This window comes from Lepidochelys olivacea (genome assembly GCF_965140295.1).
Source record: "Lepidochelys olivacea isolate rLepOli2 genome assembly, chromosome: 2".
Lineage (NCBI taxonomy): Eukaryota > Metazoa > Chordata > Testudines > Cheloniidae > Lepidochelys > Lepidochelys olivacea.
The window spans coordinates 4,011,781-4,036,065 of record NC_140412.1 but is presented as its reverse complement, the minus strand read 5'-3'; the positions used below and the strand labels follow the sequence as shown (position 1 = coordinate 4,036,065).

Here is a 24,285-nt window from a genome sequence, read left to right as displayed (position 1 = left end):
CGGCCTCCACAGCTGAGCAGCACCAGCCCCTGGCAGCAAGAGAGGGAGCGTCCCGGGAATGCTGGGAACATCGCTGGGCTGCCCAGGCTCGGGTTCAGGATTAACGCCATGCAACTTGTTTTTACAAGAGCATAAACACAAGGGGAAAGTCAGCTCTGATTTATTCTGAACCTAACTACAGACGGCTTTACACTTGATTGGCAGCCTGACCAATTACAGCTTAACAGGAGGTGGCATCAGCACAGGCAAGGGAAAGGGATCCAGCGAGAACAGTGATGAGGTTTGACGGAGAGGGGGCTCTGTCTATTTTAAAAAATATTCAGTCAATGATGCAGAGGCAGCATGTAAACTTCCAGGTACCTCAACAGGAAGGTCCAACCCTCCAGCCTCTCCCAGGGCACCGCCTTTGGGGGAAGGCCCAGGGGGTTCTGACTAGACAAGACTTCCCTTACTAAACTCCTTTTGACCTAAGCTTGATCTGCAGTTCCTGGGATATTTATAACCACAGAGAGGAATGTTGGAAGCGGGGGGGTGGGGAGGAGCCTCATTCTTTGCATTTTTGGAACCTTTTAACCAAGATTCACTTTGATCCCTGAACAGAGAGTTTCTCCCCATTCCACCCCATGAAGTTCTACGCCCCTGGCTGGCTGAGATGACTAGTAGTGTGAGTCCTGTGTCACAGAGAAAGACAGGGTATTTCTCACTCACGTTTGCTGAGCTTATCTCCCCACCCCACTCTCAAATTCTACTTTGGAAAAGCTGTATCTATCTCCACCATCATTTCACAGCCCCGAATGCCCTCACGCGTCCCCTCCTCTGCTCCAGCAAAGGAAAACCCTGAGTCTCAGAGGAACCTCCGGGGCAGTGCTGGCCAATCATCACAATGGCTTTGGGGCGCTGGTCACTTCCGGGCGATGTCATAGTGCACCTTGAACCAGTCGCAAGTTTCCTTCACAGCTGGAGGGGAAGGGGGAAGGCAGTTAGATCCCCATACAGCCTGAAGCATCACAACCAGCGGCAACTCCCTCCCTCCAGCTAACGCTGTGCCACTGGCCACTGCTTACTGAGCTAGGAGGAGTGGAAGAATCATTGTTGCCATGCGAGAGGAGGAGGAAATGGACCAGGGAGATGAAGTGACCCATCTAAAGTTACACGCTGTCTCAGAGCTGGGAACAGAACCCACAGATCCGAGCCCCCCAGGCCAGTGCTTCAGTCACTGCACCATCCTGCCCCTACAACCAGATTCTGCTGCCTCTGCTCCCATGGGTTTCTCACAGCATCTCTTTAGACACTCGCTGCATTCGAGTTCTTGGTGCATGCGGCCGGTGATGCCTGAGGCTGTGGGATCTGCAGGAGGGAGGGAGCCTTCCCCACAAATCCGACCCAACTCCTTTGGAGGGCAGAGGTGAGATCAGACATGGGCAGCCGATGCAGTGCGGTGGATGTTCCCGCCAAGGGGCAGGAGAGCCAGAGCGACTCCTGAGCAGCGCGGCCTTCAAGTCTTACCTTGTTTGAATGGCGTGAACTGGAAGTCGGGCAGGCACCGCCTCAGCTTGCCGTTGCTGGCTGTTTTCTTGAACTGGCCATCGGATTTCGTCGTGTCAAACTGGACACAGTGGGGGGGTAAGGGAAAACAAACGGGAATTCCGCCGAGTTCGAACCTAACGTTACTCCAGGGCGGCCCCTACTGGTAGTAGCCAGGCAGGACGAGAGCTGGGGCCTTGGTATCAAACGTCTACTGTACATGTCCCTTTCTGTAAGGTTTGCAGCTGGGCCTTAACCTGAACAGCCAGGCGCAGGGGTGAGCGGAGAGAGAGCCCACAAGAGGGAGATCCCTCGTGCCCATTGTTTGCAGGGAAGAGGCTGACTAACAAAGGGGGCCCAGAGCACCACCTGAAACGTTGAGTGCGAGTAGCAGCTACGTTCACACTATCAGCTGCACTAAGAATGGAAGACACTGTCTCCAAGGAGACCCCAGGTCACCATCAGATCGCAGAGACCTTGATGGCCCCGACTTCCAAGCACGGATCAAACATCCGTGGAACAAGCTCTCCAGTCAGAGAACGACCCACAGGAAGTGGTGCGAATACCATCACTTGAGCCACTTCACCCTGGACCAGACCAAGCACTGGAGAACGTGCAGCAGGGAATAATCTTGCACTGGATCGGCTGGGAATTAAGCCTTAGATGTTCGGATGCGACAATTCTCCCCCTCCCGAGGGTGCACGCGAGTGTGGGGAGTGGGTGCCAGGCCAGGACCCTGTGAGCTGGGCACAGCTCAGGAGGCAGGGCATCAGAGCAGTCATTTGTAAAAGGATACAACGAGTTCTCCCTTGAAGTCCATGGCTTCCATGACGCTCTCCGCGGCTTCCCTGATAGACACCTCGTCCTCTTCTCCAACTAAACAGAGAGCCAGGGTGAGGCTATGCCGCTCTTCCACCCCTGGTGCCAGCCACAACACTCAGGGAAGCCCCGTCGCTGCCCGCCCCAGAGAGAAACGAGGGTGGGGGATCAGAGCCTGCAGCCGCCTCATGCCACCACTGTGGATTCTAGATCGGTCTGTGGGGGCACTGCAGAGAGGGGTATCCTGCACTGACCCTGCTACAGAACCAGATAGGATGGCCTAGGGAGCAGTGGGGACATGGGACTTTCCCTCCCAGCACTGCAATAAGAGCTGAGGGCATCTGGCAAAAGGGCCAGAGTCATGACACCGTCAAAGGGAGAGAGATGGTGGGGGCGAGGGGACACCTTACCTGACAGGATGATGGGCTCCACCTCATCGTACTCCCGTAGGACCCAGAGGAAGAGCCGTGCCAGGTCCTGTGGGCACAAAGGAGCAGCTCTCAATCTCTCTGCCTCCTCCCTTTCCCTTCCCAGGAGCCACAGGATCCCAGCTCGAGGCACAGACACAAGCTCCTCGTTGCTGAAGGCCGGGGATGTTGTATGGGGGCTGTTTGCCAGGAAGCTGAGCCTGCTACTGCCAGGCTGCTGCCCCCTCCACCTCCAACTCAGCAGGGCAAAGCAGGAACAGCTCCAATCTCCCGCTCCCCCAGCTGCCAGCTCCCTCCCTCTGCAACTATCCCTCCAGGCCTTGCCACAAATGGCCTTTAAAGGGACCCCAGCCCTGGCCTGGCAGAAACAAACGGTCATTCCAGTAGACACAGCCATGCTAACAGACAGAACCATGATACCTCTGAAAGGGATGCCTCCATCAAGGCCCAGCTCCTGAGAGGACGCTCCCGCATGCTGCCAAGGCAGGGCCAATCTGATCCCCTCCCCCCAGCTAGTGCACAGGGCTGGACGTGCAGTCTGGGACCTGTCCTGAGTTTATTGCTCGTTATTTGTCAGAACAACTTGCTCATCTTAGCAGCTGTATGTGGCTTGTATTACGGCAACAGGCAATCCCTGAGCGCAGGGAGCTAAGTGCACCCAGGCCAGGGTTCTAGCGTGTGGCTGCAAAGGGTTGTATGGCTTCAGAGCCCCCTCTGCCAGCAAGCCCACCCACCCCTGCCCCACCAGAACACACCTACCTCCTCCCACTCCCGGAGGTGGAACTGGGGGACCCATCCCACCAGAGGCCAGCACCCTCATTCACAGCCCTGCGCATTGCTGCAGCCTCCCAGGGCCAGGCAACCCGTGCTCCCAGCCATGGGGTCAGGATGTCTGAAATCTGCTCTGGGCCCCAGGAAACTCAGGGCCCAGTCCAAACGGGCTGGGCTCCGTGAAGGCCGTGCCTACCAGAGAGTAGATGAATTGTCTCCTGGGCTTTCCTGTCCCCCAGACAGTGAGAGCCGTGCCATTTTCTGTGGGACAATCAAGAGAATGGCCATTAGTGGATGTTCCAACCGCAGCACAGGCCACAGGTTCCACCCCCGCCCTCCCCGTCCAAACACCCTCGTGCAAGAGAAAGCCAGGGCTGGGCCGGGGTAGCTTTACACCACAGCCCTTCTCTCTAAAGTGAGGTACAGCCCCTGGAGACTACAGGTCCTAGCACTCTATGCTCCAGCTTGACACAAGGGGCTGTAAGTAGCCACGTGTGACACTGTGCCCTATATTCTTCAGAGATATTGTGATATAATTATAGCATATCCATGATGTATTTTATGCGAGATGGATCGTGAGATATCATTGGAAAGGTTCCGATTTACTGACTATGATTATCCTATTTGTATGCATGTATCATTTCTGCATCTGAAGTTAGGACTATTGACTATGTATGAATTACAAGTGTGTTTACACCTGGGGAACACCCACCAGACAGAATGCCATCAGTCTAGATAGCTTGCTATGAGGAAGGGCCATTAGAGAGAACACGAGGTCTCAGAAGATGTTTATCACCCCCAGAGAAGTTCTTCCTGGGGATGCTCCAAACCAACTCTGAGTTATGGCTGCAAGGTCATGTGAGCAAGTCACCTGATGCGGGACTCCATGAATCACACCAGTATTTTTCCACTGACCGGGGGTGGGAATCACCCTGGAAGACAAAGGATTCCTGCCATATGGAAAACCTATTTAAGGCAGGGGAGTGACATAATCATGGTTCCCTCTTGGCTGAATCCCGGTCCAAGACGACAGCTGTAAATATCTAAGAAAAGACTGAATGAGGGGAGAAGGACTGAGCGCAGGCTGGAAGACTGTCTAGCTTGTGAATGAAATATTTGAAGTTGTAAGCAAGCAAGTGCATCTGGCCTTCAAGAATCTCTGCAATCTGCCTCAAACAACATTTAGGGTGAGAAATTATTTCTTGTAACCAGTTTCTTTAGTATTTTATTGCATGTTTGTTTTATTTGCTAGGTAATCTGCTTTGATCTGTTTGCTATCCCTTATAATCACTTAAATCTACCTTTTGTAGTTAATAAACTTGGTTTTGTTTTCTCTAAAACCACTTTATGGAATTCGTAACCGGGGGGGGAGGTGGTAGTAAAAAGGTGTTGCATATCTTCCTCCACACTGAGGGAGGGGGCAAATTTTATGATCTTATGCTGTATAATTTTCTGTGCAGCCCAAGACAGCCCAGTTTTGGGTTTATCCCCTTGAGTGCTGGGCAATCCCTTAGCTGAGCCTTCCCATACAGAGCTGATCTCAGCATGTGTGTTTGTTTCTGCAGCTGGGTGTGTCCCTACCTGTGTGCATTGCTGGGGGCTTGGGAGCCTGTCACAGCAGCACAGAGTAAGGGGAACCGAGGCTGGTTGGTCAGGCAGCTCAGTGGTACCCCAGTTCCAAGTGGCACCCTGAGGGGGAACCCGTCACACCATGGAGTCGGAATGGTCCTTCTCTGTTTCCTCATTGGCTGAGATTTGAGCCTGGACCCCTTCCCTGACTCTGCACAGAAATCACTTGCTAGTTTCACTCCTGCACGGAGGGGCAATGCCCAACCAAGAGCCAAGTGAGGAATCCAACCATCATGGCTCTCAGGAACTTACCATCCAACAACTCTAGCAGAAAACCCTGTTGGCAGCCCTGCAGCTACAGCTGCCTGGAGCCATCCATGGCTCGTTAGAGGCAGAGAGGTTTAGTTGTACTGTACAGTAGAAAAAACCCACAGGGTCCCAATGGACTCCACAAACCATGACACTGCAGCCTGGATGCAGACCATTCTGGGTGCCAATGGGTTTCCCTCCCATTTCCTGCCCCTCCCTACCTGAGGATCAGTTCCATGCAGTTTGCTGTCTGTGTATGTATGTGTCTTTGAGACATGACCCGAGGTCCTCTTTGTGTGTGTCCATTAATGAAATCATGGCACATACAGGAGGGATCTGCCCTAGCGTCCTAGATAAAATTCCCCTCCGTCTCCCATTCACAGTTGGGTGTTCTCCACTTGGCTGCTGTCCTCCATCCCAGAGGTGCCTGCATTTCAATGGTGATGTATGTGGGTTTGTGGAGCTCTACAGAAAGGTACATCGTTGCCACTTACAACTGCAGCCAAGGGCAACTTATGCTTCCTAAATACCCAATGCTTTCAGTAGGAAATGAGCCCCATGATCTATCGAGCCCTGATCATCTCGTGGGGCAACTCCCTTCCTAAATGAGGACCCGAAACTCCCTGGACATTACTGCTTTACATACATACATTCAGTATGGCAATCCTCTACGCTGAGAGATACAGAAACATTCTGGATGGACCAAACTCCGACCATCCTCTTAGCCCAGTGCTAAATGGTACCTAATCAACGTATCTGCAGATATGAAACACCGTCACTTCAGCAACCTCAATGGCACACAAGACAGCCAGGCGAAGATCAGAAAGCGAAAAGTATTTTGCAAACCAAATAATTTACAGTAGCCCCTTCAGCTATGCATCTTAAAGCACTTCATTAACATTAGCCAGGTAACCCACATTTGAAGAAGGAAGGGACACACGAGGATCCATTCACCCACTGCAGAAATGCAGTCCGCTCTGGGGTGGAACATGGCACTTGTGTAACAGCACACAGCAACACTTTCAAACAGTTTAGGGATCGGATGCGAAGAATGTCAGGCTCATTAGGAGCAAAAAAGACACAACTTCCCTCCCCGCAGCAGGAACCATCTGTGCTGCCCATATTGCCCAAGCAACAAAACCCTGTTGGCTGGACTATGAAGCTGAGAGCTGAATGAAGGCTCCGCACTTACTCTTTGCCAGGTACACCTTATGGATCAGTCCCGGAAGGACATGCCCGTCCTCAATGTTGTAGTTATCGTGAGGTCCAAAGACATTGGTCGGGATCACGGCAGTGAATCGGCAGCCGTGCTGTTCAAAATACCCCCTGGGAGAAGGGGGAGAGAGGGCCAGGGCAAGTGAGTGACTAGCTCAGTGGCATGTTCCGTGCAGCTGAGGGCTGTGAGCACAAGTCACTGTCCCCCTTCCGTGTATCAGGGCCTAACCCTGTTCTTCCAGCAGGACTTAGGGAAATGAACTGGGGCTTTCCAACCCCCCTGCGGCCCCTGCAAGTTCCATCCACCCCCAGCCTCTCACTCCTTGCGCCAGGTGAGGTCAGAGCACACAAGGGGAAGGAATTATCCTACAGTGACAGTGATAATATTTATACAGTCCTTCATCCGGGGATCACAAAGGTCTTTACAGAGATGTACGGACTGTGTAAGTCCCTCCCTGAGCCATACAGCTTGGGCGGGGAGGGGAGGGAAGGGGATGGATCATACCTGTTCTGAACGTCAATCATTCTCTTGGCATACGAGTACCCGAAGTTGGAGCTGTGCGGGGGCCCATTGTGAATCTGGGGAAAACACAGACGGCACAGTTGGGAAAAGTAACGTCAGCCTGGCGAAAATGGGGTTTCAACCTCTGCTGCCTGGCCCCAAGGGGAAGGAGGCGTAGGGAGAATAAACGGAAGTTATGTCTGCACTGCACAGTTAAGCCAGGTGCTCGACACCTGGGTTAGCCTAACCTGAGTGCGAGCATCCACACAGCAAAGCTCCCCCTGTGCCCCCATGTCCTCACTGTCTCTGCACTTGCCTGTGTGTGTTCGGGGGCCATATCCCATGGTTCTTTGTGCCGAGATGCTCTAGGATTCTTTCCCCCATCGATCGGGTCAGTTGCAAGAGAACTTATCTGTCCTTCAGGAAGGGACTGTCGGCACTGGAGGACTATCGGCACTTGTGATTTAGCCTGCATCCTCACTGCAGCGTAGGTGGGTTCCAGCCCAGATCCTGGGCTCTGACTTATACTATACCCCTAGCTGGGTCAGCTAGCCCAGGTTTAAAGCACCCCCAAGGCCAGGCCAGAGCTTTCTGTATGTGGACAGTGGGAAAGAGGGGGCTGGTGTTAAGGCTAGAACCCAGATTATCTGTGCAGCGTAGACATACCCCGAGTTCGGAGCAGGAGAGCAGCATCCTGGAGCGCCTCGATCTGCTAATGGAGGAGCTGTTACCATCTGCCAGCCCTGGGCTCAGCTCACATCACAGACAAGCCACAGGCAGGCAGAGATGGCAGGAATCCAATATGTCCCCTGAAGGTCCCCTTATTCCTCGTGAGCCCGTGCTGCAGGGCTGCCCGCCTGTTTCTGCCCAAGGAGGATGGGACGGGGCTTGCACTGGACCGGACGATCCTGCTCCTTGTTTGGCCGGAGGGATGGCTGTCGAGCAAGGCAGGCGCTCCCCACTCTGCCCGACCCCACATGCACATCAGCGCAATGAGTGAGGGACAGCCCCCACAGCGGTGCAGAGAACTAGGATGCAGATACTGGGCCAACCTGACTGGTTACGGCATGAGTCTGCACCAGAGAGCGGCTGGAATCCCCAGCCCATGCAGGACGTTAGCCGGAGGGGTCGGCTCTGCTCTCCCCATCACCCACCGAGTCAGCCAACCAGGATGGGAAAGAAGACCAGAGCCAAGACGACCAGCTGTCACTCTCTCAGATCAGCGTAACTGGTATAACAATAGGTTGTCCACCTGCTGCACCGAGGCAGCCCCCAACCATCTCCCCTTCCCAAGGTGCACAGTAACTTAACCGATGTTACTGTGCTTAACCCGCAGCTCTGGGTGGAGCAAAGGTGAAGCTGAGTGAGTAACGGAAGTTGTAAGGCAGGGTGCTGCATGCCCTGCCCGAAGGCCGCCCCTTACCATGGTCTCATCGATAGGATAGGTGGTCTTGTCCGGGAAGATGCAGGTGGAAAGGCAGGAGACGACTTTCTGCACCCCGAATTCGTACGCTGAGTGAAGGACGTTGTCGTTGATGTGCACGTTTCTCCGCTGGGGAAAAGATGTCCAGCGGGGAGTCAGGAGTCCCGTTATATTCGGATCAGTTACTGCACGACCCACCCGGGCCTTCCAGCTTGTCGAGAACCTGCCCTGACTCTGACCGTCGCAGGCTCAGGACGGGTTGCCGTGGAGCTCCCAGGCTAGTCTCACTGGTGGTACCAGAGTTGAACGGCTGAGGGCTGAAGGGACAGTCCTTGGGGGAGACCCCAAGCTTGTCTCGGAGTCAGGAGTGGGATCAGCTCTAACCACTCAGGTCTGAACTTTACCTTGCATTCCACCTCTCTCACGGCAGTGTCAGCTCTGGACACAGCGAGGGCCCCACTCCCCAACCCACAGCTCCTGCCAGATGGCTTTCACTGCCCCCCACGCAAGGGGTTCAGCTGCTCGTGTTGGTGCTATGGGGCTTTCAGGCCCCCTTCTCTATGCAGACCTGTTATCTACACAGCCCTTTCATGCCGTCGCTCCCCAGCTCATCCCCAGGCGCAGCCACGGCACTTACTGGGCTGGGCGGGAAACAGACCAGCCCCCTTCCTTTCCCCATTCTGATCCACAGCCAGGTGAAGGGAGACCAGACAAGGAGGAGATGCGCACACAGAGCAGCGAGCCAGGAGGGCCACACGTTATCCAGCCCAGGTGCGCACACAGCACAACTTGCCAGGTGCTGAAGGACTGCACTTACTATGCATAGGAAGGACCAGATGGCAGCCACCATGTGAAGACTACACACCCCAGAATGCAACGTTCCAGCCAGCGCTAAGTGAAGCCCGCTCAGATCAAGGAGGAGCATTGCATGCTGGGACTTGTAGTCACCATGGATTGTTCATCTGTATTACAGGTAAGATGACTGCCGGCCGCTGAACGACATGGGCCAGCCCCGAGAAATCTAACCAGGCTAGGTTGACCTGGTGTGCATGTGTGTGAGAGATTCAGGAGGAGGGGCAGGGGTCCAACACCAGCTGCTAATAAGCTGCACCCCTTCATATTAAAGAAAAGGAGGACTTGTGGCACCTTAGAGACTAACCAATTTATCTGAGCATAAGCTTTCGTGAGCTACAGCTCACTTCATCGGATGTATCGGACGCTGTAGCTCACGAAAGCTTATGCTCAGATAAATTGGTTAGTCTCTAAGGTGCCACAAGTCCTCCTTTTCTTTTTGCGAATACAGACTAACACGGCTGTTACTCTGAAACCTGTCATATTAGAGAGTCACTCACCAGCGCCTGGGGAGAGAATCATCCCAGCCAAGGCCCGGGGGTTCATCTCTGGATGCAGGGCTAGTGCTGGGGACAGTTCATTAGCCCCACAAGAGCCCTGGTGGGCAAGTGGTTCCCAGTTCAGCAGCACTTACACGGGCCCATACACTGTAATCACACGTTTTGGTAACCCAGCAAGAGGAGTCCCACCTGCAGTGTCAGAAGGCCCAGCACCCAAGGAGTTAATGACTTCATCCACCCATTTAATAAACCTGACTGGCCTGGGCTTTATTTCTGGCCCTGCCACACACTCCACATGTGACCCAGGGAAGTCATGTCTTGGTGCCTCAGTGTCCCTACAATTAAGGTGGCCTAGCCTACAGCCTGGAGGCAGGGGGTGCGGCGAGGGTTAATTCATGAATGTCTGCAAAGCGCTCCCAAGTCCTTGAAGGAAGGGCAAAGGGGGACCACACAGCATGGTGCAGTGAGAGTGACAGCCCGCTGGACCAGACGTTCCACCTTTGCATTTGCCACCCTGGCCCCTTACCCAGAAATCCAGGTTGTATTTGATGTTTTTGAAGAGGCCTCCCACCAAGGCTGCCAAGTGGATCACGTGGGTGGGTCTGTGTTTCTCATACAGGGCTCTGGTCTCAGCAGCATTGCTACAGGGGAGAGGAAACAACAAACAGAACCCTCAGGGGTACATTCTAGCCATCCTACGTACCTATCTGACCCCCATGACCACAGTATCTAAGCACCTCACAGTCTGATGTATTTATCCTCACAACCCCTGGGAGGCAGGGCAGTGCTATTATCCCCATATTACAGATTGGAAACAGGCACACAGTGACTTCCCCAAGGTGACATAGGGAGTCCAATTCCTTGCTCTGCCGCAAACCCAGATCTCCCCAGTCCCAGATTAGCGGGGTAAGTAGGAGACACAACACAGCAGCTGCCTAACCATTGTGGAGTGTTTTGTACCTATCCCGGCAGAGGTGAGCTTTGATCTCATAGGCCTTTGCTGTCTGCCATTTCTCTAACACACACCATCGCATGTCAGTTACACAGCTCTTTTTGTCCTCAAAGTGTTTTACACAGGTAACTAACGGGCCCTCACAGCACCCCTACGCAGTGCGTTGTACAGTCAGAGAAAGTGAGGCACAGAAAGGTGATGGTGACTTGCCCAAGGCCAAAGACGGAGTCGGCGTCAGGGCGAGTTAGAACTCAAAGAGTTCCTGGCTCCCAGGAGGCAGTGAACTGATCTTGCTACTGATTAAATGCCACTCCTGTTAGCACAAGGAGTGTCAGACAAACCTGCAGCACAAGGACAATGAGTCTTCATGCCTCATGAGGGTTTGACAATTCAGTGATGCCACCACTAAAACGATTAGAGAGACACAGGGGAGAGGGAATATCTTTTATTTGACCAACTTCTGTTGGAGAGAGAGACCTGAAGAAAAGCTCAGTGTACGGTAATATCCTGGGACCAACATGGCTACGACACCACTGCCTATCACTAACACCAGACTGGATGAAAGCCCTGGATGGACCAGACAGGACCTTTTCCGTCACTCGGACTGGCTGACTCTCACCTGGAAAGGGGGCGGGGCTCAGGTGCATGGCATACTTGGGGGAATGTGATTGGAGCCGGTGACAGCAAGGTCTGAATTGCCAAAGAGAGGGTATCGTTTAACTTTCCTTGGCTGGGATTGGCCAGGCTTCTTACCTGGTGATACAACAGGCTGCACCGAATGACGTGGCCGCTGCAGGAGTGAAAAGAGCATGCCGACAGGAAGCCAGCAGATGGAGGGTTCAAGAGCAAAGACCGTGGACAGACCCAAAGGACAGGTCTCCTTAGCCATTCGAGGGAGCACCCGTGCTGAGCCTAGCCCCAGCATGGTCCTACAGCACCCCGCACTCACACCATTTTCATTTTTAAAGGCACAATACTCCTGACCTCAGTCTATGTGAGGATCAACATTGCCCAGATCCTGAACACACTCGGGTCTCCAGCGCACTATACCCGAGGCCCATGAAATAGAAACACTCATACCCTGCCCTCCGCCTGACTTCTTCTGGAACAGGGCTGCTCCCTGATCAACCCCACAGCCCAGGTCTCCGGCAGACCCTCTGAGCCGCATGCAGGGTGTGGCCAGCCACCTCCAGTTAATCTGACATCAGACTTTTGAATACGCATCCAGTTCGCTTTCATCTCATGACGCTGCGTGGGGGGAGGGGAGTGGGCGTCCCGGAGCAAAGCTGGCGGTAACATGCGCGAGGCAGCCGCAATGGGCTCATTCTGGGGCTGCCTCAACAACTCCAAAAGCCAGTTTAAACCAGAAGTGAACATGGTTTTCCTACCCTCCACACTTAGGGGACGTCTACACAGCAGAAGCTGCACACGGGCTAGCCGACCCGAGCTAGCTGGAATCCAGCTAGAGTGGGTAACTATAGCAGTGAAGACAGCATAGCGTGCTGACTGCAAAGCCAGCATTGACCCTAGGTACGTACTCAGCTTGCTATCTCAGGTAGCCAAGCCCGTGGCCGGCTTTTGCTGTGTAGACACACCTTTAGTGGGAAGAAAGAAAGGAAGGGGCTGACAGCATCAGCTTAAGTCAGGTTCTGGCCACGCAGTTGTGCCAGCCCACCTCCATCCTAACGTATAGCACCTTCCTGCTAATCCAGCACTAAGGCTTCATACGCAGCTCTGCCAACGCTCCTCACCAGCAGCACCTATTGCTAGCTCCGTGCCTCAGCATCTCTGGAGAAGAGACCGCCTGTCATTCCAGAACCATGTAGGAGTTTTGTAACAGGGCCCGAGACAAGGCACAGTCCTCCATGCCACACACATCATTTTCACTTGTCTGCCGAGGATTTGAACCCTGCTCTCCAAGTGTGAGAGCCCTAGTGTGAGAGCACTCCCCCCGCAAGCCACCCAAAATGGATAGGGACATTTCAGACAACAATGAACAAGCAAAGAAGAGTCCAGTGCAGCAAGGATATTGGAGATATATTGGAATTGGAAAAGGTTCAGAAAAGGGCAACCAAAATTATTAGGGGTATGGAATGGCTTCTGTAGGAGGAGAGAGTAATAAGACTGGGACTTTTCAGCTTGGAGAAGAGACGACTAAGGGGAGATATGATAGAGGTCTATAAAATCATGAGTGGTGTGGAGAAAGTAAATAAGGAAGTGTAATTTACTCCTCATAACACAAGAACTAGGGGTCAACCAATGAAATTAACAGACAGAAGGTTTAAAATGAATAAAAGGAAGTATTTCTTCACACAACGCACAGTCAACCTGTGGAACTCTTTGCCAGAGGCTGTTGTGAAGGCCAAGACTATAACAGTGTCCAAAAAGGAACTAGATAAGTTCATGGAAGATAGGTCCATCAATGACTATTAGCCAGGATGGGCAGGAATGGTGTCCCTACCCTCTGTTTGCCAGAAGCTGGGAATGGGCGATGGGATGGATCACTTGAGGATTCCCTGTTCTGTTCATTCCTTCTGGGGCACCTGGCATTGGCTGCTGTCGGAAGACAGGATACTGGGGCAAATGGACCTTTGGTCTGACCCAGTATGGCCATTCTTATGTTCTTAAGGACTCACGTTAAGTCAGCATCCTTGGAGCACACAAAGATCCATTCCTCATCTGGCCTGCCCTCTCCATCAGCGACCACCTTCTCAATGGCTTTCCCCACCAGTCCGGTGCCACCGGTTACCAGGATGCGCTTTGGCTTCGTTCCTGCCAGCTCCGCCATGGCTACAGAATCTGCAGGGCGGGAGAAAAGGCAATTAATTCCAAACCATCTCAGAAGCATTGCACCAGATCGGTGCTGAGATTCATGCTGCAAACCTTCCTGGCCAGATGCAACTGCAGAAGCCAGGGGCATGTGTGAGCTGAACAGGGGCAGAGATTCTGGCAGGGTTAGCAAACCTGGCTTCCCACTTCCTCCATGTCACCAGAGAGGTCATCAAGCCCCCAACTGGAAGGCGATGGGCAAATAGGGTCCTGAGTAGGTCAAGAGGGCAGTGGAAAACACAGATGCTGCAAGGCAGCTGCATCACAGTTAGTGGGGCAGAGATCTGGCTAATGTGTATCCTCTCCGTCACTCCACTGCCATCCAGTGGCTGTCTGGAGTTGCTGGGTCTCAGGCTATTACAAGACTCCCCACATGACTGAAACAAGGGACCTATTTGATGTTAAGGATGGAATAAGGAACTGCCACCTTCCCTCACGTCAGCCAATGGGTCACATGCAGGAGGAATTTCCGCTGTTTTGAAGCACAAGTTTTAATAATTTTTCAAGGCCTCTTTAATAAAAGCACAAGACTCAGAGATAGTTCTATGGGAACTAAAGGGACATCATCCACTGAGAAGTCACAGCCTGAAAACATCTCCCTCCTATTGTTGCAAGTAACCCCTACGATCACTAGAACTTAAAGCAATGGGAGACTTTTTTCTAGTTTGTTTCCCTTGTGCATTTAGCAGCAGTTTGCAAGAGGCTGTTTACCTTACCACCAGCAGCAAAGCTGAAATGTAAAAAGCAGCAAGCAGGTGCGTGCAGAGGAAACAAGGCTAAGGTCATGTTGGTCCCAGACCCTTCCAAAAGACCCTTACGAATATTATCAGAGAAGCAGAAAAAACGTTGCAATATATTTAAGCAACTAAAAAATATTTTGTACATGCTAGTTAAAGGGTGTTTTAAAAGAGCACTGATTTTTTAAAAATGGTTAAAAAAAACCCTCAGGTTATCAGTGTTCCTTACATTGTTTTTTTAATAAACCAGACACACTTCAAGTTGAGGGCATCACTGAAACATCTTGACAGTGTCACTAGGGCCTCACATGTAGGTTTTGTTTGGGTAGAGAGTGCTGTTAAAGCCCAGTATGAAAAGAAATGTTTTAAGAGATTCTCAAAAAAAGTTTATGGAAGAGGGTTTTCTTGAATTTATATCTACCCCTGCAGAGTCCTGAACACAAAAAAGAAAGTGACACTGGACAGTTTCACTATTCAAGCTGCATGAAGGGACAGAAATAAATCAGACATGGGATCTCTAATTAATCAATCAATCACAGCTTGCCCCTTCCCCAGCACTTCCGTTTCAAGAATTTTAACATGCATTGCGAATGTGAAAGAACTACACATCATACTCCCCCCCCACGTGAGGCAAATTAATATAGTTATGGTAGGAGTCACTGAATGCATCCGATGAAGTGAGCTGTAGCTCACAAAAGCTTATGCTCAAATAAATTTGTTAGTCTCTAAGGTGCCACAAGTCCTCCTTTTCTTTTTACCAGCAGCACTGTTACAAGTTATTTTTCTTAGTGCTCAGTCTTTCAAGAAATGCTGTACTGTTGTTAGCTTTGTGATGGCATCTCAACTTGGGGGAGCTGTTGCAAATAGCAAGAGAGTTTGCTCTCTGCCTTAATCTATCAGAGTCATTTCTCGGAGTAGAGTTGCTCTCTGGAAACTGGGCACAGGCATCTGGGCTGACATTTCTGGAAGAGATGATTGACTGCGTGCCATTTGGGACCACCTCTGTTTCAGGACTGGTGCACAGAGCGCAAACAAGTTACAAACATACTGAGGCCAGGTCTACCCTACAAACTTACGTCACTCAGGGGGGTATGGATTTTTCACTGAGAGATGCAGTTATACTGGGTGAGGACAGCACCACGTCAACGGGAGGGCTTCTCCCCTCGGGGAGGTGGATTAACAACACCAATGGGAGAAGCCCTCTGTCGGCATAGTAGCGCCTTCACTGAAGCGCTACACAGGCGCACGATGCAGGGTTTTAAGTGTAAACCTGCCCTAAGACCCCCCACCCAGCCCATGTCACTGATTTCTCCTCCACCAGAAGCTGGCTAGCAAGGTCCCCGCAGCGGCTACCTCTCAGCGGACAGGTGACAGTACTATGATCCCTGTTTTACGGATGGGGAAGCGTCGGCACAGAAATGGAGTGACTTAGCTGAGGTCACAGGAGAGTCAAGAGCAGGGTTGATAACTTCAGTGTATTAAGTGCTGGTCGCACTGCGCAAGCGCTGATTAATTGGTGCGTGGGTTTCGCCCCACCCCTGCTCCCACGGCATGACCCTGATCCTACTCATGCTGAAATCAACCACCAAACCCCCATTACCCCTGGGGAACGGGATTAGGCCCCGTGCCCGCATAAAATGCTGGCACCTATTGGGGATCGGTAACGGCCTGGAAGCAACCCCCCTCTGCAGTGAAATGCTCGGCCCCGGAGAGCAGCAGCAGCCACGCGGAGCAGCCCTGCAGATGCCCTGGGGTCCCCCGTCTGCTCCTCCACCCCCCACTCCCCCCAAGCCAGGGGCCCCCCTCCCTCCACCCCCACCCCTGCTCCCCCCAAGCCAGGGGCCCCCCTCCCTCCACGCCCCCATACCGGGCCCCCCTCCACCCTCCAAGCCAGGGGCCCCCGCTCCCCCCATACCGGGCCCCCCTCCCCCCAAGCCAGGGCCCCCCCTCCCTCCACCCCCCATACCGGGCCCCTCTCCCTCCACCCCCCAAGCCAGGGGCCCCTCTCCCTCCACCCTCCAAGCCAGGGGCCCCCGCTCCCCCCATACCGGGCCCCCCTCCCCCCAAGCCAGGGCCCCCCCTCCCACCACCCCCCCATACCGGGCCCCCCCTCCCTCCACCCCCCCAAGCCAGGGGCCCCCCTCCCCTGCTCCCCCCAAGCCAGGGGCCCCTCTCCCCCCCCATACCGGGCCCACCCCTGCTCCCCCCAAGCCAGGGGTCCCCCTCCACCCCCGCAAGCCAGGGGCCCCTCTCCCTCCACCCCCCCAAGCCAGGGGCCCCCCTTCCTCCACCCCCCCAAGCCAGGGGCCCCCCTCCCCTGCTCCCCCCAAAGCCAGGGGCCCCCCTCCCCTGCTCCCCCCAAGCCAGGGGCCCCACCATACCAGGCCCACCCCTGTTCCCCCCAAGCCAGGGGCCCCTCTCCCCCCCCCATACCAGGCCCACCCCTGTTCCCCCCAAGCCAGGGGCCCCCCGCCCCGGGGCTCCCCGGCTCCCACCTGTCCCGCGCCGGCCGGCCGCTCCCTCCCGGACCCGGCTCCGCTTCCGCCAGCCCCGAGTCCGGGTCGCTCGCAGGTCGCAGCCCGCGGGGCTCGCTGGGAAATGGAGTCCGGGCCCCGCCTGCCAGACAGACAGACAGACAGACAGGCGGGGGCGGGGGCAGAGGACGGACAGACAGCCGGGGGCGGGGGGAGTGGGACAGAGAGACAGACAGCGGGGGGGCGGGGGCAGAGGACAGACAGACAGCCGGGGGCGGCGGGAGTGGGACAGACAGACAGGCGGGGGCAGAGGACAGACAGACAGAGAGGGGTGGGGAGAGTGGGACAGACAGACAGCCGGGGGGGGGCGGGGGCAGAGGACAGACAGACAGGGGTGGGGAGAGTGGGACAGACAGACAGACAGGGGTGGGGAGAGTGGGACAGACAGCGGGGGGGGGGGGGGCGGAGGCAGAGGACAGACAGACAGAGGTGGGGAGAGTGGGACAGACAGAGAGACAGACAGCGGGGGGGCGGGGGCAGAGGACAGACAGACAGCCGGGGGCGGCGGGAGTGGGACAGACAGGCGGGGGCGGGGGCAGAGGACAGACAGACAGGGGTGGGGAGAGTGGGACAGACAGACAGACAGCCTGGGGGGGGCAGGGGCAGAGGAGACAGACAGACAGCCGGGGGCGGGGGGAGTGGGACAGACAGACAGCCAGGGGGTGGGGGCAGAGGACAGACAGACAGCCGGGGGCGGGGGCCCGTGATCGAGATTCTGCGCGAAGTTATATCCACCTAAGTCTCAAGGAGCCCTGTTAAAAAGTGGGTTTATTTCAGATTTACCCCAGTCTAACTGAGATCAGAAGCTGGGCCCATACAAAATGTGTCTGCAGAACACTGCCCCCCCGCAGGATGGAATAGGTCGGACCTGTGTCTATGTGAAACGCTGGCCCCCATGCCGGACCTACGTGTGCGTGTGCGTCCACTTGTACATGCCGTGTGTGTGCACGTGCACAAGCAGGGGTGTTGCTCTCCTTTCCTGAATGGAATCGCCACGTGTTCATTAAGGCTGGGGGTGTACTCCCCAGCTTCGAACTGGATGAGCTGTCAGGCCAGCTGGTTCTTAAGAGGGCCATTGTCAACTTGAAATCTCGTGAATTTTTTAAAAAACCGGTTACAGTCATTTCAGTCCCCGCATCTTCCCCCGAGCCCACTGCCAATTTTTATAGTTGTATAACCACAAGAACAGCGCTAAGGCTGCTGACCTCCTTTGTAAAGCACTTTGCTATCGACTGATGCAAAGCGCTAGAGCAGATCTAGGCATTATTGTCTTTTATTTTCCTACGGCTAATTCTCCCCTCCACCCTTTGCTGTTGGAGAGGCACACAAACAGCAGGGGGGAACTGACTGTCAGTGTCTCCTGGGGAACTCAGTGACAAGGGCTCTACACAAAGTGCGGCCAGTTGGTGCACAGTAATCCAACCGAAAACGCAGAGGTTTCTCTTCAGCCCCTTTCAGCCATTGCAGTCTTAGGGGAGTTGTTTGGAACTATAGGAGGTAAAGGATTTTCAGACCAAAGGAGGATTTTTGTTTTAAGTTAATGCTGTCTCTTTATCTCCCGCAGTGGGGACTTGTGTTACTGGAAGCAAATACGGTCCTGCCTTCTATATTCTGATCAGCACGCAAAGCCAGGTTTGGCCAGAGCACCCTGGCACTCTTACCCCAAGAAGGCCTTTCTGCTCACCCTCGAACATTGCCCCCACCCCAGGAAACAAACTGCAGTGGCTGTACCCAAGGCACAACCCTGATCTCTCAATCATGCGTGCAGCGTTTCCCGCTGGACGCGAGATGTCAGCAGAGAGTCAGAGAACAGCCCGAGCCAGCTGCCCTTTGGCGGAAGGTTCTGGAATTTCACTGGGCACTGTTTCATGGAATGTTACACCAGCTGAGCATCTTGGTGACACACGCATGCACGCACAGGCCCACTCTCCTTGCTTGCACAAGGTGGCCCGAGCCATAACAGAAAAACCAGAAGCATGCTTCTTAATGTTGCCCCAGGGCAGGGGATGGAGGGTTTTGACATCTGGGTAGAAGGGTTGGCTTAGGGGGCACTTGTCCCCGGTGCTGAGGTCAGGTCAGGTGCATTTATCACTCGGGGACTACAGGAAGGCTTGCATGGCACACCAGTCTCAGGTGATGTTTGTGATTGTCAGAGCTCAGGCAGGGGTTGGGGGTGCTTGTCACTGGGAGGCTGGGGGGATTGGGAGCTGAGAGGCAGCTGAGAAGGAATCAGGTGACATGGGTGTGTGGGAGGCTTTGCCAGATCAGAGGTGGGAGGTCACTGTGGGGGTGCTTTTCACTAGGTCACCTCCTATCTCAGCAGAAAGGCCAGGAACTGAAGGGGCCATCGAGACCCAAATTCCTCCTCAGCTCGGGGCTGAGGCCTGTTGTCCGGATCCACCCAACCTTAACTCTTCCCCCAAAGAGACATGGTAGCTGAGTCATAGTAACTAATGCGGTCAAATTCTAATGTGGACAAGGACCTAGGGGTTACAGGGGACGAGAAGCTGGATATGAGTCAACAGTGTGCCCTTGTTGCCAAGAAGGCCAATGGCATTTTGGAATGTATAAGTAGGGGCATTGCCAGCAGATCGAGGGACATGATCGTTCCCCTCTATTCGACATTGGTGAGGCCTCATCTGGAGTACTGTGTCCAGTTTTGGGCCCCACACTACAAGAAGGATGTGGAAAAATTGGAAAGAGTCCAGCAGAGGGCAACAAAAATGATTAGGGGACTGGAACACATGACTTATGAGGAGAGGCTGAGGGAACTGGGGATGTTTAGTCTGCGGAAGAGAAGAATGAGGGGGGATTTGATAGCTGCTTTCAACTACCTGAAAGGGGGTTCCAAAGAGGATGGCTCTAGACTGTTCTCAATGGTAACAGATGACAGAACAAGGAGTAATGGTCTCAAGTTGCAGTGAGGGAGGTTCAGGTTGGATGTTAGGAAAAACTTTTTCACTAGGAGGGTGGTGAAACACTGGAATGCTTTACCTAGGAAGGTGGTGGAATCTCCTTCCTTAGAAGTTTTTAAGGTCAGGCTTGACAAAGCCCTGGCTGGGATGATTTAATTGGGAATCGGTCCTGCTTTGAGCAGGGGGTTGGACTAGCTGACCTCCTGAGGTCCCTTCCAACCCTGATATTCTATTATTCTAAGTTGGGCTGTAGTTTCAGTGGGTCAAAATAAACCCCACCTGCCCCACACTAACGTGTGCGAACACTGCAAGCTTCCTTGGCCACCCTGTGCTTTTACCACATTAATCACTAAGTGTCAGCGATCATGTGACAAACCCCCCCCCACTGCCACCCTTTTTCCTAGTGGTGACACCCCATTAGAGCAGTGGTGTGAGGAGGAGCTAGACTACAGAGCCTTTCACCTCTAGGCTACTAGTTTGAATCCTATCCAAGTTAATAACAGCTGACAGAATTATCCCTATTCTCAGATGGGCATTATAATCCCCCCAGGGGGTGGTTAGCCCCTCCCCCCCATCGTTCATGTTTGGAAAGTGCTTTGAGATGTTTGGCTAAAAGGCCCTAGAGAAGGGCAGGGTGAAGCTGATTTCTCTGCGTGGGTCCTTCTTGCTGTGGAAGTGAAACAGCTTCTCTGTGAAATCAGCAGCTGGGAGCGGCCCCGGGAATTGGGATGAAGGTGAGTGTATGGAGCACTGAGTGGGGCAGGTCCCAGAGAGCCTGGCTGGCAGAACCACTGCCGCTGCTTTATTTGAAGGCCAGATCCTGCAGCCCTGACTTCGATTTTGCATAAGCAAAACTCCCCCTGACTGCACCGGGCGTCTGGTTGCGTGAGAACATGGGCAGCTCTGGAGGCTGAGTGGGCATGCCTGTGGGGCACCGTCATAAGCCGTTTGTCTGTGCTGCAGACTCATCACATTGTCCTGACAGCTCATGTTGCTCCTCAGCCTCTCGCCGTCCCGTGTCAGCCCCGCACAGACTCTTCCACGCTGCTCATGGCTGTGACGGGGCTGCTAAATTTGACGGGACTGTTCCAGGGCTGATGTGGAGAGCCGAGCTGTCCTGCCAGATAGGGGGTAGGGGTGGGGACCCTTCTCTGAGCCTGCCCCTGCTTTGCATTGGGTCTCACAGAGGTAACAGAGAACACAGCCTCTTTGGCACGGAGCCCCTCCTCTCCTGGGGGGTGTGGAGACACACAAAACCCCCTCCTCGAGTGTGGCGGTGTTCGTTACTCATATTGGTGCCATGACCCGTGGTACAGGCGAAAGCCCAAGCGAGCATAACTCATCAGCTGCTAACCCACATGCTCTGCAGTGCGGACACAAGCTAGCGCGATTCGAGAGCTGCTCGTCCTCCAGTGCCTTCCCACAGTGCCTGTGGGCTGTATTTCCTTGCCACCGACTCATTCCTTGTTTGCAGACTGGACGTCACTTACCAATTCATGTAGGTCAATTCAGGGTTCAAACCCCACATTCGCATACAGCTTCCGGCACCAGCCACTGCGCTCATCCAGGTCCAGTACAGCCCAGGAGCCCGTCATCTCAGTGTGCGGCCAGCTGGCCAGAGCTTGACACGTACTTTTGGTGGTTCTCGGGTGGGAGGCCGGCAACAGCCATTATTTCTGGTCCATGACTCCCATGGAAGTGATTTCCATCATATCCAGGGTTTACAGTTTGGCTCAATGGCTCTCAGCACCCCCACAATTCACATTGTTCCAGCTCCCCTGGCCCCAGAGAGCTGGCAGAGCCGAGGATCCACCCAACGGGGCCTCACGTCCATTAAAACCCTAGGACGGTTCATAACTCCCAGCCCGGCAGCTCCCTGATGAGATTGTGACTGTTCCGCATGCACCCAGTCCAGCGTCACAATGGACGGTCTAAGGGCTCCAAGCCAGGTTGTGGCTACAACAAAATGCCCTGTCACAGGGTGGCTGGCCCTCTGGGCCCCGAGCAGATTCTCCCTTTTAGCCTGTTAAGAGGGCGGGGCAGCACCTTGGAGTGATAAAGGCTCAGGGAGTGGCCTAGGGAGAGGGAGTTAGACCAGATCGGGCAGGTGAGAGCTACCAGGGGACTGTAGGACATCCTGGAAAGAAGAAGAAGAAGAAGGTGTTTCCGGGTGGAAGGCAAGTGGGGTTTGCTGGCTGATACCCCCAAACCAGGGCCAAGGGCTGGGGAGGCAGGAGAGCAGCAGACGGGCTTATCTGCTGACACGCCCAGGGCCGGAGAGCGTGTTGGGGGAGTGAGGGATGGACACCCCCGCAGGCACCCCACCACTGCAGCCTCTCTGCTGGGAAGAGCAAGATTGCCCTCTAGTTGGAAGGGCTTGGGTGGCTGGGGTCCGCGAGGGTCGTCAGGACTGCTTTGGAGAGCTGCCGCCTGGTGGGAGACGCCAGGGCTGGATGTTGCTGGGGGAATTCAGGACGGTGGTGTTGGGATTTGTTATGGGGCTTCCTTTGGTAATAAACTAACCCCACCAGGGCTATTTGCACTAAGAAAGACTCTTTAGACTATTTCTGGGGACACTGAGGCAGGCCTGTGTGCAGTGTCATGGCCTGCCAAAGTGGGGCGCTCCATGCGGGGCTGCCCTATGATACAGGGCATGAGTAGTGATGGAGGGTATCTGCTTCCTCTTCCTCAAATGAGAATAGCCAGGGCTGCATCAATGCCGCCAGGTGGCCCAGTTCACCTGGGGTGCTGAGCACAGTCCTGGACAGTCCCTGTCACAGACTCACTGCAGCTCCCTCCTCGGCTCCAGCTAAGCAGCTGTGCCGGGCATTTTGGCAACTTTCCCAGGGCTCAGGCAGATTGACTGGCTGGCAAAGGCTGGAGAGGGTGTTGCACAACCAAGGGAATAAAGACAGGGCCCTTTGAAGTTCCCCTCCCCTAGCTCCAGGTTCAGAGGGAGAGATTGTCCCCCCGCCCTTGGGTGTGTGGGTCACAATAGCTCCAGCCAGGAGAATGTACTGTTCCTACAGGCTCTGGACATGCCTGGGACCTAGGAGCAACTGAGCAGAGGGAGTTAGGGTGGAAGCCACAGTTCGGTTTGCAGTTGGCCTATAGGGGAAGGGTGACATTGCAGCTGGGAGCAAGTCTCCCAGTCCACATAGCCAGACACACGCCAGCAGGGTTCAGGTTAGCGCGCTAGAAATAGCCATGTGGACGTGCTGGCTCGGGGTCTCGAGCTCACTCGACTCCGTCTAGGCAGCTCAGCCCTACCTGGAACGTCCACCTGGCTATTTTGAGCATGCTAGCTTGAGCCCCGCTAGCGTAAGTTTGTCTCCCCAGGCTGGGAGGCTCCTTCCCAGCTGCAGCATAGACATAGCCGAACACACCGACCAAACGCACCGCGTCCCTCTTCAATGACTGGCCTGCATAGCGGATAAGAGCCTACTACTGTCAATAACCTGCGTGTTGTGTTTGTTATGTAAAGAGCAAAAGACACGATCAATGTGCAGCAGCAGTCAAAAAAAGCTAACCATGTTAGGGACCATTAGGAAAGACATAGCTAGTAAGACAGAAAATATCAGAATGTCACTATATAAATCCATGGTACACTCGCACTTTGAACACTGCGTGCCATTCTGGTCATCCTGTTTCAGAAGAAGTTATATTAGAATTAGAAAAGGTACAGAGAAGGGCAACAAAAATGATTAGGGGCATGGAACAGCTTCCGTATAAGGAGAGATTAATAAGACTGGGACTTTTCGCCTTGGAAAAGAGACAACTAAGGGGGGGATATGATAGAGGTCTATAAAATCATGACTAGTGTGGAGACAGTGACTAAGGAAATGTTATTTACCCTTCACATAACACAAGAACCAGGGGGTCACACAATGAAATTAACAGGCAGCAGGTTTAAAACAAAGAGAAGGAAGTATTTCTTCACACAACACACAGTCAGCCTGTGGAACTCATTGGCAGGGGATGTTGTGAAGGCCTAAAGTATAACTGGGTACAATTCATGGAAGACAGGTCCATCCCTGGCTATTAGCCAAGAGGGTCAGGGACGCAACCCCAAGCTCTGGGTGTCCCTCAACTTCTCGCTGCCAGAATCTGGGACTGCACAACAGAGGATGGATCACTCAATAATTGCCCTGTTCTGTTCGTTCCCCCTGAAGCATCTGGCACCGGCCACTGTTGGAAGACAGGAAACTGGGCTAGACGGACCATTGGTCTGGCCCAGTGTGGCCGTTCTGACGTATCTTATGTAAATGGCACTGTGTGGATGTGTCTTCCTATGGCACTGCAGCATGGTAGTTTGCCCGGCGGGGGCAGAGGAGCTGCCCATATTCCAGTGGGCTGGCTGCATGGCTCAGTGCTTTTCATTTCAACATGACTTCTCCGCCTTAATC

General features: G+C 54.0%; 1 protein-coding gene across 1 annotated transcript; it reads right to left on the bottom strand.

The window, feature by feature from the left end:
• Positions 1 to 144: 144 nt before the first annotated feature.
• Positions 145 to 17,071, bottom strand: GFUS (GDP-L-fucose synthase). The gene is made up of 11 exons (XM_084621423.1): positions 16,926 to 17,071; positions 13,501 to 13,663; positions 10,439 to 10,553; positions 8,561 to 8,689; positions 7,141 to 7,214; positions 6,613 to 6,746; positions 3,739 to 3,803; positions 2,754 to 2,820; positions 2,321 to 2,400; positions 1,507 to 1,606; positions 145 to 957 (listed from the first exon to the last, which is right to left on the bottom strand). Exons 2-11 carry the CDS (start codon positions 13,650 to 13,652, stop codon positions 902 to 904), a joined length of 972 nt encoding a protein of 323 aa, XP_084477549.1. The 5' UTR covers positions 13,653 to 13,663; positions 16,926 to 17,071; the 3' UTR covers positions 145 to 901.
• Positions 17,072 to 24,285: the final 7,214 nt, after the last annotated feature.

Bases quoted from the DNA above. Each gene is read 5' to 3' on its own strand.
- GFUS (XM_084621423.1), bottom strand. From the start codon at position 13,652: ATGGCGGAGCTGGCAGGAACGAAGCCAAAGCGCATCCTGGTAACCGGT. The intron at 10,554-13,500 runs GTGAGTCCTTAA...TCTCCCCTGTAG, and splicing joins TCCAAGGATGCTGACTTAAC to CAATGCTGCTGAGACCAGAG. The intron at 958-1,506 runs GTAAGACTTGAA...CTTCCCCTCCAG, and splicing joins GTTCACGCCATTCAAACAAG to CTGTGAAGGAAACTTGCGAC.